At 51.1% G+C, this 13,795-nt stretch overlaps 1 protein-coding gene across 1 annotated transcript; it reads right to left on the bottom strand.

Moving 5' to 3' along the window:
- Positions 1 to 3,528: 3,528 nt before the first annotated feature.
- On the bottom strand, positions 3,529 to 10,226 carry DLL1 (delta like canonical Notch ligand 1; the record flags this gene model as incomplete). Its single annotated transcript, XM_079550315.1, has 11 exons — positions 3,529 to 3,534; positions 3,927 to 4,044; positions 4,160 to 4,952; positions 5,646 to 5,862; positions 5,956 to 6,125; positions 6,281 to 6,411; positions 6,886 to 6,946; positions 9,191 to 9,448; positions 9,578 to 9,638; positions 9,739 to 10,050; positions 10,167 to 10,226. The coding sequence occupies 11 exons, from the start codon at positions 10,224 to 10,226 to the stop codon at positions 3,529 to 3,531; spliced, it is 2,187 nt and encodes a 728-aa protein (XP_079406441.1).
- Positions 10,227 to 13,795: the final 3,569 nt, after the last annotated feature.

Here is a 13,795-nt window from a genome sequence, read left to right as displayed (position 1 = left end):
CAAAGATTAAGTGACCCTGGTCCAAGGTTGCACAGGAAGTCTGGAGGGAGCACTGGAAATAGAAGGGGGCCCTTCTGAGTCCCTGGGCAGCGCCCTGACCACCAGACCATCCTTCCTCTCCCAAGGTCATGCTTCTTGTCTGCAGCAGAGCCAGGAATAGTACCCAAGTTTCCTGACGCCTAGGCCCTAATGCACAAAGTACAAATATCAGTTTAAAGAGATGCATAAACACATCTTGCAATTAAACCTAAGGCATTCTGAGCCCACCACTTGCTATATTTTGAAAGCTGTGTGTGCCTCACTTCAAAAATCCCCCTCTACAAATCTGAGTGCCTGACAAATACTGTCCATGTCAATCTTGGTGAAAAACTTGCAGGATGCCACTACTCACCACCAAGATGCAGGTTTGCAGGTAGGACATAACCTGAGGGTGCCTTCTCCAGCTCCCATCCCAGGGATGAGCCTTGGGGTGGGACAGACGTGTGCTTTGCACTGTGTGAGTGCATGCTGCAGCCCTGGGATGTGCTGCGTCAGGAGGGGCACACTGCCACGTGTCCCGGAGCTTGTTGGAGCCTTTCCAATAATTTTAATGGGCGTTGGATCAGGCCCTGAATTCTCAGCTGTCCCAGCTAAACAGCCTCCCCACACCAGCTCTCCTCTCTTTTCAGACCAAGGAGGCAGGAGACTCTGTCAACAGGGGGGTTCCTGCTGCTTTTGGGCATCCAGCTGGCCTTCTCCTCACATGCAGGGCCAAGCAGAGTGGAGCCCACAGCCACCTGTATGGCTTCTGCATGCTGCCTAGGTCATCCTTTTTGTCCTCCAAAGGTAATGGGTGCTACGATGCAGAGTGAGGATCCATTGCTCCTCACTGCATGCCTCAATCTGTTCACCAAGATCCCCAGTATACACATGCAGTTTCGGAGAACTTAGTGCAAGAAATAAATCCCGCATGAGGCAAAAGCCCCAGCCATGCTGGACAGGAGCTGGAGAAGCTATTGAGATTATCTGTGAAGCTATGGTTGCAGAAAGAGCTTCGGAAGGACAAAGCCCAATTCTTCCCTTTTCCCACAGTGTCTTTTCCTCACCAAACTCAGCATATCCAGTAACTAGCACATGGAAACAATCAGCTTTTTGAAGTTGTCTTATCTTTACATGAAGTTGATTACATGCTGATGCTGTGCCTCCTCACCAGAGCAAGGGGCTGCATGCTTCTCCAGACCTTTGCCTGGCAGTACACTGTATACTACTTGAGTTGGTGCTGGAAGCATAACATTATCACAGAGGCCCTCAGCCGTCAGTGATTTCTACCCGTTGCTGCTTTTTATGTAGAAGTAGCATTAAGAAGTCCCAGCCAAGACACTGGCACTGGCTGTGAGAAATGCTGCACATCACAAGAAACAAGCCTGTCCCCAGAAGTCTTAGGAACAGGAAGTAACAAATGAAGTGTTTTTCTCAAGATTTGTCCAGTTTGTGAGTCTGCATTGCTTTGAGCACCCTATTGCCATACACACTGTCATGCCTGGGTCACTATGAGATTTATTGACTGATTATTTGGCAGGTGTTATGTCAGCCTTCTGCTTCTAAATACTGTTCACACCATCACAGAACATATCACAGTGACTTCATGTTGCTTTCCTCGTGAAAACCTTACCTAAGAAGACACTTCGGGATAAATGAATAGGATATACTTTATTGGGTCACTGTTGGGGAACTGATCTTGTTTAAGGGTTGGCTCAGTGACAAGACCCTATAAATGGACAAGCCCCTGCAGTCAGTGCGTGTTTTCTACTGACCCCATATAGAAGTTCTAGTTGCTCTCACATTTTTGTACTCCAAAATAAGGCAGGTACATATATAATTTATAGATCACCAGTTGCCATAATTGCTTGATTGTATGTGCTATCGCATGCTTTTGCTTTTGGGATAGAATTCACCTCTGCTGAATAGAATGGAAACAGACTATTTTCATCATCTCCCAGAAGCCACAGGGTGTAATCCACAGTAACTGGGTTGGAACCCACTTTAATGGATTAAAAAAACCCACTATTTTTCTAGGTTTTCCTTTTTTTTCCTGGGATGGAAGAACACTTTGCATGTTTCTGAATGATCTCTGCTAATTAACAGGCACACCATGAAGGAGAGTTCATTAGGGCAAACTAAATTGGGAAATGGCCTGAGCATTCAGCACCAAACCAGGGGATGGGATCACACGTTATCCCACTATTATGGCAGCAGGCACCATGGGCAGAGTTGAAGCCAAAGATACAACGTACTCGAGGCAGATGTCATAGTCAGGAGAGTTGTGGCCATTAGCCAACTCTGTGTCTTCCTATCCTGAAAAGGGAAGGGCCATCCACAGGCTGGAGTGGCTGGGGAAGCTCATGCCCTATGGGTGGGCACTAAGGATCAGAGCCAGTGGGCCTCAAATGTCCCTGAACTGCAAGCATTTGAAGTTGCAGGAAACTCAAAGCTGAGTCAGGACAAGCCCCATGCCTGCATTGCAATGGTGTGCATTTTTATTGCTCCTCCTTGGGAAGTGATGCTGCATGTGTTTATATATATATAGTCTAACGTGACTGAGCAAACATTACTCAAGGTTTTTACAGATGTTTGCCTTTGGGTAAGAGAGAGCACAGCCATGGGTTTAATAGTTGAGAAAGTTAGGAGGGGAGGGGAGAGGTCTACACACAGCGAGTTTTTCCCCACTCTTTGTGATGGACCTCAGTGCTATCCCATCCCTATCCATGAGTCCCCAGAAATGTGTCAGACCTCTTGTTGTAAGGTTTAGTCTGGTTCATCATCTGCTGTGGAATAAAAGTAGCACTCTGGTTATCATTAATAATATTTATTTTGGAAAAATATTTTAAAAATGAATTTCTTCATTAACAAAACGGTAAAAAAAAACTCAAATAACATTTGCACAATATTCCATAAATACATTTATATACAAAAAATATAGTCACATAGACCCGAAGTGCCTTTGTACATATTTACCAAAAAATTTAAATTATAAAAAAATGAACATCACAAAATACTCAAGCTTTACAATTATCATGAAAATATTTTTACAGATTCAAAAAAATAACACACTTTTTCTCACCTAGTAAAAACACATTTTAGTATCAAAAAAGACAATAAAGGCAGTGTTTCTGTCTCTAATTCAAGAAAAGACTGGCTCATAAGAATCCAAAATATACACTTCAGGCAGTGCATGCTTCTTATGTAGTAATTAAGTCCATTCATTTAAATATATATAGAAAAGCAACTGACCATAGTGCAATGATAAAATTCATAAAAGGCAGTGCAACAGTAATCCTTGAACACAGACCCTTGCCTGGTGTCCATCTTGTTTCTCTATTTTGCAGTCACTTTGCTAACTTCAGTAGAGAACCAGCTCAAGCCTGAATTTAGTTTCTCAGCAGCAGTCAGTGAAGGAATCTAGCTCTCATTCCTCTTTCAGCAGCATTCATTGGGGCACGTCTCCTTTGAAATTGTTCTGAACAAAAGCTTTGCCATATCACGTCTGTTTTACACCTGTTGAGAGAAAACACAAGCAGAGACCAAAAGAGGTTAATAAAAAGAAAGCAGAGGACTGTGAGGATACAGAGAGTTGGAACTTCACCTCAATGCCAAGCCAAAGCAGGCTCTGCAGGAAGCATATGAAAGAATGAGTCTGTAGGGTTAGTAGGATACAACTGCACTGTAGTTATACCCATGCTGCAAACATTGCTGTCCCTATAACCCCCACTGGAGCTTATCTTAATCTACAAGTTTTTTCAACATCTGCAGTGCCACAGACTGAAGGTGGCCATGTTTCAGTGAGTACAGATGACTGTAGCAGCCAGTAGAATGGTTTGGCGGCCCTGACCTGCTTTGTATGGGGATCACACACCAAGACTTGTCCGACTGCCAGGTGGGATACTAACCTCAGTTGCTATGATGCACTCATCTTTCTCTTCTGATATGACGTACACCGACTGGTACTTTGTGTCCTTTGAAGTGGAATAGACTGAATCTGGCCGTTTTCTTTCAGAAGTGTCACTACTGAAGACAAAAAACAAACAACACAGATCAGGTGGCTGTTACTTAACACTGCCTTTAAGTGACACACACACCTTTCAGAGTAAAGCCACCCCCTGCGCTCGAGTAAACACAATACCTTTTTAGCTGTACTGCACTTTTCTCTTCTGCCTCTGAATCATACGTTTCACACTTGGCTTCACATTTGCCATGCTCCTCTTTCACAGAGTCCTCATTCTTGAGTTCATGCACCAAATTGTAATCCACTGATGGGTATCTAACTTTGTAGCCATTTTTATCGGAGTTGTCGCTGTGAAAGTCCACTTTCTTATTTGTGTTTTTAATCTGAGTGGCACCGATGACGCTTATGGAGATGTCCTTCTCGCGCTGGCAGTTCGCCAGGTTGTTCATGGTCTCCGTTTCGCTCCTGCAGGCCTCGGGCTGGTGGTGCCTCTTCTGCACCTTCAGCCTGACGCAGACAACGATGGCGGCGCAGCCCAGCAGCAGCATGAGGACCAGAATAATCCCGGCGCACACTGCGATCCAGGGGAACTGGCTGTTCTGGCCCTCTGTGTACTTCTCGGTGAAGTCGACGATGACCGGTCCCTGAGGCGGCTCGGGGAGCAAGAACTGGCAGTTGAGGCCGCCGTAGCCCCGAGCGCACTCGCACACGTAGCGGTTGCTTCTCTCATGGCAGGTGGCCCCGTTGTGGCAGGGGTTGTGCTCGCATCTGCTCACCGGCGTGCTGCAGTTCTTCCCGTTGTATCCCGGGGGGCAGGTGCAGGAGTAGTCGTTGACCCCATCCTGACAGGTCCCTCCATTGACACAGGGAAAGGAGGCGCAATCGTCCACGTTGTCGTCACAGTGCCTGCCAGTGAAGCCAGCCTGGCACTGGCATATGTAGGAGTTCCCCAGATCAACGCACTGGGCTCCTGCAAGATGTGAAGGGGACGAAGGTTGAGCGTTGTGTGCTCAGACCCTCCCCGCAATACACCCCAACTGCTGCTCTCAGGACCGCTGTCACAACCCAGCGCTGAAAAAAGCTACTGTTTTGGGAGGCTAGCTCCATCTTTACCAGATCTGAGCTAAGGCAAAAAGTACCTTTTTTTAAAGAAAAGTATTTCTTAATCAAATATATTTTTCATTCAGCATCCCATTCCCTTTTTGACATTTCATCTAGCTGGGACTATGAAGCTAGTTCAGATCAGGTTCGCACCATGATCTCATAATACAGAGTTACAGTGACAATGAATGAGGAGGGTTGCAATAAAGAAAGTTTTAAATACTTTAATCAAAACAGGAAGATTGCAATTGCTGGATTATAATTAATCATACTCAGTGTTTGCATGGCTTCAAAGAGTCATTATAAATATAATCCTCCACGCCTATATGCATGAAGTTTCAGGCCAAGTTACACAGCTACAGTAATCCCTTAAGAAAACACTATCTGAAGTACTGACCCATACCACATCATTCGTTTTTAAGTACAGTTCCTCCACTGAGTCAACTACTGACATGACATGATCCAAGGTTTATCACTGGGCCTCATTATGAGCCCTAGACAAGAAGCCAAAGTGACTGCATGGTCTCCTTTTAGAATGTCACCATAGTATGTTTGGCCTTACCATTAGCACAAGGGCTGGAACTGCAGTAATCGATTTTCTTTTCACAGTTGAACCCAGAATAACCCAGTGGGCAGCGGCAGCTGTATCCACCATCAGGGTTGTCAGTGCATCGCCCTCCATTGAAGCATGGTCCATCAGCACAAGTCATTGCACTCAGCTCACAGTTTTTACCATAGAAGCCTGGGGGGCAGGTACAGGAATAGCTGTTCTCGAGATCCTGAGGGGAAAACATGATAAATGTCCAAAATATTTACCTGAAGTTGTTCTAAAATACAAAAGAGAACTTCAAAAACAAGCAACTCAAACTTACAGTGCAGCTTCCACCATTCTTGCAAGGGTTGGCATCACATTCGTTGATTTCAATCTCACAGCTGGAGCCTGTGTACCCAGGTCGGCAAGAACAAGTGTAGCTCCCCTGACCAGTGTTGGTGCATGTGGCACCATTCTTGCATGGCTTGTGGTGAGTGCAGTAGTTCAGGTCTGTGAAAGATTTAAAAAAAAGAAAAATTATAAAAGAGAGAAATCAGTCAAAATGCTTGCTCATTTGTAAGGCTAGCAGAGCATGCATGAGCTGGAAATAACTGCCCGTTTTCTGCTTTTGGAGGAAGATGCTCAAGCAAAGCCCTAGAACTTACCCTGGTTGCAGAAAAGGCCACCCCAGCCTTCCTGACAGTTGCACTGCCATGGCTGCTGACAGGTACCATGTAGGCAGCCGGGGTATCGGATGCATTCATCACAGTATCGCCCCTGCCAACCCACTCTGCACCTGAAAAAAAAATAAGAAAAAAAAAAAGTCAGCAACAGAGTCTTGTCAGATTTAGACTTCTCACATTTGGAAACCCTAATGCAAACTCTGCAAACACACTGATGCCAGGTATCAAGTTTCCTAAAAGCCTTCAGTGATCCTTCATCTGAGAAAGTGACCGAATCCAACTGCAGCATCAGCTTTCATCAGCCCCAGCTACCCCTTGCACTTCCTCAGATAGAGCCGTGGTTGCAGGTAGTTAATTTGTTTACTCTAATAACAAACAGCCAAACCTTACGCATAGCGCTGTAAACTCATTAGGTTAATATTAATGGCACTGATGTTTGACTTGTAGATTAATAACTTGATCTGGCATCACCTGGATTGCTTGAATTACTATCTGAGATAAAGAAAGGCGTTTAAGCTGACCCTTGCAGGACCGCTGCTTCCAAGCTAAAGACAAAAAAAGGAGGAAGGAGGGAGCAGAAAACTTACTTGCATTCCCCAGGTTTGTCACAGAAGCCGTGCTGCTCATCACACCCAGGCAAGCAAATCGCTGTGAACAGAGGAAGGAGGGAAGGATTGAGCCTGAAGGCCCACCACCTCCCCCTGCAGAATACCCTCCCGAGAGCACCCTGTGGGTGGGGGGCCAGGCAGTTAATAGCAGCTGAGTTAATCTCTGGAGCCTGCAGGAGTATTGATCTCGCCTGGTAGCCGGGCACTTTACTTATCGCCAGGGATGAGCATTCTTCTTAATACAGTTGCACACAGACAAAAGAAGGCTCACAATTGCTGCCTTCCCCGCAGCCCCTCGCCCCCCTTCCCTTCCCAGCGAGGGTCAGAAGTCCTTTTTTCCAATTCTATGCACATAGCTCCACCTCTTAATATCCCCCGAAAGTGTGTGTGCAGATAAGAGTGGACAGCTGGTGTGCAGGGTGCCAGTGCAAGACAGCTGCTCTATTGTCTATTCTCTCCCAGCAGCTGCCCCGCTGCAACAATACCCCCGGCCCCGGAGCCAATGGGGCCGGTGCCGGCGGCCGGGCAGCCTATCCCTGTCCACGGCTAATCTATGGCACGCGCGTGATTTCGCTGCAAAAACTTTTTTTCTTATTCAAATAAATAAGTCTAAAGTTCTTCCTCCCTCCTCCCCCCCGCTCGGAACAGGGGCGGGCAGCTCCGGGCATGGTGAGGAGGTAAGCGGGCCAGCGGGAGGGAGGAGAGGGGAGGGAGAAAGGGACTTGTGCTCATTACTTTGCCTGGTTATGGAACTCATTAAGCAGGCACTGCAAAGTTTTAATTCAACAAAGCCAGCCGGAGACAATGGCATGCAAGGGGAAGGCGGGGAAGTGGGGAGTGAGTAGGGAGGGTAGGGGGGAGGGGAAAGAAAGAATCGGTGCTGATAATCAGATCGCCTCAAAGTTGGAAAGAATGGAGCCGAAGGCAAGGAGACGGGAAGCAGTCTGCCACTGGGAGCTCGGCTCCTAACGGGAAGACATTCTTTTCGCATGCACACATAAACACAGCTCGGGAGCCGCGTCCTCCGCACAGAGATGGGCAGCGCCGGGCTGGGCGGCGGGCAGAGCAGTGGTGCGCAGGCATCCCGAGTGCTGACAGCACCGAAAGGGCTCGTTATCAAAGGGCTTCCTCTTCCTTCCCCTTCCCCCCCGTCCCCCGGCACAGCCGGGACAAGCACTTTTGATCATGGGAAAGGTTCTAGTTCCTATTTAAAATGCTATCAAAGGAAACGAAAGCTCTTTTGCCTGCTGCTTGTTGTGCAACATCGTAAGATGAACTGTTAAATGCATCTTAGCAGCCACGAGTAGTGTGAGCAGTTGGTCTGGGCCGGTGATAGCAGCTCAGCTGGGACCACAGTGCTTTATGGACTGTGACTGTTCTCTCCCTGCCTGCCTGGAGGGCTCACCCGGTGTCATCTGCCAGCACGCCTCAGTGTGTGCACACAGAATGCCACCACACACCACAGTGAGAGCTGAGTGTCCGTCTGTCTGTACTACACAGCTGTGTATCTACAGAGGGCTCCTCTTGTAAAACCGACAGTACCTTGCAATCATGACCGCCTGTCCCTCTGGGATGTGCTGACTGCCCCAGCTTTCCCTGCTGTACCAATACATTGCACTCCTCAACAACTTCAAGCTTGGGCTCACTCAAAACTCGTGTCCCATGACCTACTCCTGCTGGTAACAGTGATCACAGCAACGCTACAGGAGAGTGATGGGGAAGAAGCTGAGTGTTTTGGTGGCCCCAGATGCACTCCCCCTGGCAGTGGCAGCGTGTGAGCATCCCAAAGAAGAAACATATAGTCTGAAGGCCACAGAGGACATCCTGGATATCCCACTGCTCTTGTCAGTGCAAAATGGGAAGACATCAGGCCACAGCAATCCTACTTCTAGCCCTGCCATGGGGATGCTCCCAAAGCTGAGGTCTTTAGAATCATTTCAGATGGAATGGACCTTTAAAGGTCATCTAGTCTAACTCCCAGGTCCTCTCCTGGAGCCACATACCCATGGATGTGATACATCCCCAAGCAACTGCTGAACATGTTGCCATCAGCTTGGCAACTGAGTGAACGAGTGACGTTGGCACTGCCATTTTGTTAGCCTGAGATGTGGCTGCTTGAGTCAAGTTTCTGTGCTAATACTGAGCACTGCCTATACCCCACATGGATGAAACCTGCACCTAGCAACGTGCACACCTGCCTAGACCCCTCTCCATGGAACCTGAAGTTAAAGAAACCCCTCCCCCACCCCCCCAAGAGCTCAGGGGACACAAAGGGGACACTCACGCTCAGTGCAGTACTGGCCCTTCCAGCCGGGGTTGCAGACTTTCTCGCCACGCTCTCCACAGGTGAAGTGACCAAAGGCATCGTCACGGGGCCGGCAGAAGACAGAGCAACCTTCCCCGTAGTAGTGCTCATCACACACAAAGCGATAGGAGTACTTGAGGTCGGTTCGGCCGCTGCTGTGCAGGTCCTGGGACCACTCCTCACCCACCGCCAGGTGCCTCTGCGTGGCCAGGCGGCTGATGAGGCGCTCGGGGTTTTCTGCATGAGAGCGGAGAGATGAAGGATGAGAGAGCCCGAAGAGGGCAGAGCATGGGGAGATGCTCAGCGGGAGGGAAGCACGGGGAGAAGGGAGCGCAAAGAGAAGGGGCCCGGCGCTGGGCCCGGTACCTGTGGTGAGGTCGTCGGGTGAGTCGGTGTGCAGAGCCTCGATGATGAGCGAGAAGGTGCCCTGGGGAAAGAAGGAGCACAGACAGCCGTGAGGGCGGGCACGGCCGGAGGGGCAGCGCCGCGTCCGGAGCCCGGGATGGGCCCCCCGCCCCAACACTTACGGGCCAGGTGAAGCCGAAGGGGAAGCGGATGGGGTTGCTGAAGGCGGGGTCGGCGCCGCCCGCGCCGTCGGGGACGCTGAAGGAGTTGGCGCCGAGGACGGGGGTGATGGCGCTGCCGTAGGTGCAGGGAGGCTCGGGGGAGACGCTGGCCTGGTAGTGCTTCAGGCAGACGCGGAAGAAGGTCTTGCAGTCGCACTGCTGCAGCCCGGCGCCTCCGGGGCCGCCGCCCCGGCAGCAGTTGCGGTTGCTGAGCAGCCCCTTCTTGTTGACAAACTCCTGCAGCTTCAGCTCGAACACCCCGGAGCCGTCAACCTGCCGAGCACAGCGGCCGTCAGCCCGCGGAGCGGCCCCTGCGCGTCGGGCAGCAACCGGAGGCCCTCCCCGCTCCCTCCGGCCGGGCCCGTCGGGGGTCGGCGAGCGGCACTTACCTGGCATCGGCACAGCAGCGCCGAGAGGAGGGCGAGCGTCAGCAGGAAGCGGCTTCCCATGGCGGAGGGGCAGCGCTCGCGTTCCTGCCCCTGTGTCTTCGTGGGGGGAAAGGAAGAGTGTCTCTCGGGGAAGGAGAAAGAACGGAGGGGCCACAACCGCCCCGCAGAGCCGGAGGGGGTACTGTCCCGTCTCCTGCTTTCAGGAGGGTCTCTGACTGTTATCCCCCTACCGACACCTCTAGGTGCAGCCCGGCGGCGGCTGACAGCTCTTTCAGATGGCAAAAGGAAAAGAAAGAAAAAAGAGGAAAAAAAAAAAAAAGTTTTAAGATTAATCTGCTAAACTCTTTTTCTTGCCCAATCCACGGTGCTCCTCCTTTTCTCCAGGAAGAAAATAATAACAATTAAAAAAAAATTAAAAAAATTAAACAAAAGCAACTTAATTCCCAACGGAGGCAGAGAAGAGGCTTCCAAGGAAGGTCACAAATCGGCGCCCTGGCAATCCCTCCGCAGGGGCAGCGCGGGGCGGCAGCGGCAGCGGCGATAATTCCCGGAGCGGTGCGGGGCGGCTCTGCGCGGCTCTGAGCGGCTGCGCTCGCCCTGCGCACGTCGGGGCTGGAAGGTGTCAAGCGGCAGCGGCGGCAGCGGGTCACGTTGGAGCCTTGATCCTTTTTTTTTTTTTTTTTCTTTTTTTCTTTTCTTTTTATTGTTTTTATGTTTTTAATTGCAAAAGAAGCTCCCGCTCGTTCGTTGTTGTGGGCTGACTTTTGTTTTGAGAGGAATCCCAGCCAACACAAATAAGCTCGTGTCTCAATAGCGGCGCACGGAGCGTGTCCGGGTGTGCTCCTGCGGGGGGGCAGGGGGTGCCCGCTCTGCGCCGCGGCCCCGCGGCTCTCTCCGAGGGTGAACGCGAAGGATCTGCCTCTCCGTGGGCGCCGGCCTCCCTTATATCCCGCCGGCCGCCCGCATGCCTAATGAGATGCAAATGAGCAGCCCCCCAATCTGGCTGGAGCTGTCACAAAGGAGCCACTTTTCCAAACCCTCCTCTCAATGGATCGCCAAATGGTCAGTGAGCTGTAAAATGTGCAACCCTCCTCCCCCTCCCCTCCGCGCTCACAAAACGTGCTCATTTACATTCCTACAAATTCGGGAACCGCAAGAATCCCCCTTCTGCTACGGGGAGAGGGCGGCACCCCCGCCGCACCGGGCAGCGGCCCCGGCACCTCCGCCGCCACCGCCCCGACAAGCGCCCCGGAGACCGCGGCCGCTGCCGGGGGGCTCCGCGGGGCCGGGGGCGGTGGGCGGCAGCGATCCGCAGCGGGGGGAAGCCGATCCCTTTCCTTTCGCACCGCATTTCCCCCGACGTCGGCGAGATGGGCGGGAGCGGGGGGCGAACGGCGCGACCCCGAGTCGAGTTTGCCCGTCTTCGCGCTCCGCTCGCAGCCCCCGTCCCGGCAGCGGAGAGGAGGCCCGCGGGGTCCCGGTGGTGCCTGCCGCCCCCCCGCCTCGGGAGCGCCGCCGGGAGCGGTGAACGGGGGCTGCGGGGGTTACGGCTCCCGTCTCCACGAGAACCGCCGCCGGGAAGAGCTCCCCTCTCCGCCCCGGTCCTGCACCCCTCTATGATTATTATCATCATCGCCAGCAACCTCGGCCTCTCTCCCTCTCTCCCTCTCCCTCTCTCTCTCTCTCTCTTTCTCTTTTTTTTTTTTTTTTTTTTTTTTTTTTTCCTGCTTCAGCTTAGTAAAAAGTGAGTTTGGTGTGTGTCGTTCGCGTGGCTGTCATTAAGGCCGTTTGTTATTGTGTGAGGGCTGAATCAGTTAGCTCTTTGTGCTCTCAGCTGTATGGTAATGTAGACAGCACCTGCTCCCTGCACAATGCGAGGGAGAGAAAGAGCTCCCCTCGGCGCACGCTGCTGCCTCTACAACAATGTCCGCACATTTTTTAAAGAAATCCCTTCCAGCACTTCCCCGCTCCGTGGAGGAAAAAAAAAAAAAAAAAAAAAAAAAAGACGACTTTACCCCAACCGTCACCTTATTATTTTTTTATATATCCGTCACACACTGGAACTTTTGTTTTGGTCGTAAAAACATCGCGAGGAGTTCGGTGGCGAGGAGATAGAGGGGTAGGGACGATTTCCCTTCGAGCATCTCCCCAGTGACGGATGCGATCGGGGATAAAAGTTTGCGGGCGGCTCTGGCACGGGGTCTGCCGCTTTGTCGGGCCCTCTGCGAAACACCTTCGGCCTCGGGTTCATTAGGATGCAAGGTGTAACTGTCTCCCTAAATGTCATTTTAATTGTAACAGAGCATTTCAGCGCAGATTAAGCTGGTGTGCGAAAGGAGAGGATTTGGCTACAATAACCTCACTGTAGGTATGCCGTGCTCAAAGCCTTATTATGGCGACTTTATTGGGTGGGAACGTGCATTTGCATGGCGAAATGTGACTTTCATTGAAGCAGATGTCTTGATCACAAATTATGTTACAATGCGCTAGAAAAAAAAAAAAAAATCTTAAAGACTCCTTAAAGTAAAAGCATCGGGTAATACCAATTAAAAGAAAATCGCTAATGAGCCCATTCAGCCCCGTTCACTGCCTGCTCCTGGACCTCCGCTGCCCACGCGGCTGTGCAGCCTCGGGATCCAGGCGGGCACTGCCTTCTCTCCTGTAAACCCAGCTCCACTCCAGCCAGCCACCTGCACGCAGGTACCCGAGGAGAAGGCTGTTTTCCTCCGTCCCGGTGCTCGCAGGCTGCTCTGTGCCGGAATGTTTGCGTTTCCCCGTGCCTGGCCCGAGGATGCGGCCGGGGGCGAGGCTGGGGTGTGCCCGGCGGCGGAGCGGAGAGGGCGGCTGCTGCGGCCCCAAGCGCACATTGCTTTTGCCACCTAGCGACAGTGCCGCTCCGCCAACTTGGCTGCGGCGTTATCCTCGGAAAGGGGAGGAAGAAAACAACAACAACAACAACAACAAAAAAAAAAAAAAAAAACAAAACAGCACATCCAGCATCCCTCTGTATCGGGTTTACCAACCGAGTGGGGTGGAGGGGTGGCAATATTTGAGATCCGAGGGCGGATGGATCTGCCGAAGATCGCTAAGGATCTTTTAGCCTAGGAGAGGTATAGAAAGTTGGTCCGTGAGCATCCCCTTGCTTAAGAAAGTGGAAATAAAAAGTTCCACGCGCGAGGGCTTTCACCCAGCAAAGAAAAAAAAAAAAAAAAAGCCCCGTAAAACCGTGCCCCCGAATCGCGACCACCCCCCCGTCGGCACCGGGTATTTGTTAAACTGACGTGGCACAGATTTCTCGATTACCGCTGCTGAGCGTGACTGAAAGGCGCCGTGAGAGCCGGCAGGATCCTGCCCACGGCGCTCATTCTTCTCCGGCTTAATTTATGCCACGCGATTCTGTATTGGGGAAATCAAGCAGAAAGCTCCTTTTTCTGCTTTTTTCCCCCCTCTCCCTCTCTCTTTCAGATGCCGGGCTAACGGGGAGACTGTTTAACTTAAGTGTTTCTATAGGAGGCTGTTGTAGTTTAACTCCTGCCCACCAGTAGCTGAGGCGAACAAAGGAGGGACTCGAGGTCTAACTATTCATCCATTCTCTGCACTTTAATTTTCATTGATTTTGAAGACAAGGG

This window comes from Tetrao urogallus, assembly GCF_951394365.1.
Source record: "Tetrao urogallus genome assembly, chromosome: 2".
Lineage (NCBI taxonomy): Eukaryota > Metazoa > Chordata > Aves > Galliformes > Phasianidae > Tetrao > Tetrao urogallus.
Note: the sequence above shows the minus strand (reverse complement) of the source record. Positions and strands in the feature narration are given on the sequence as shown.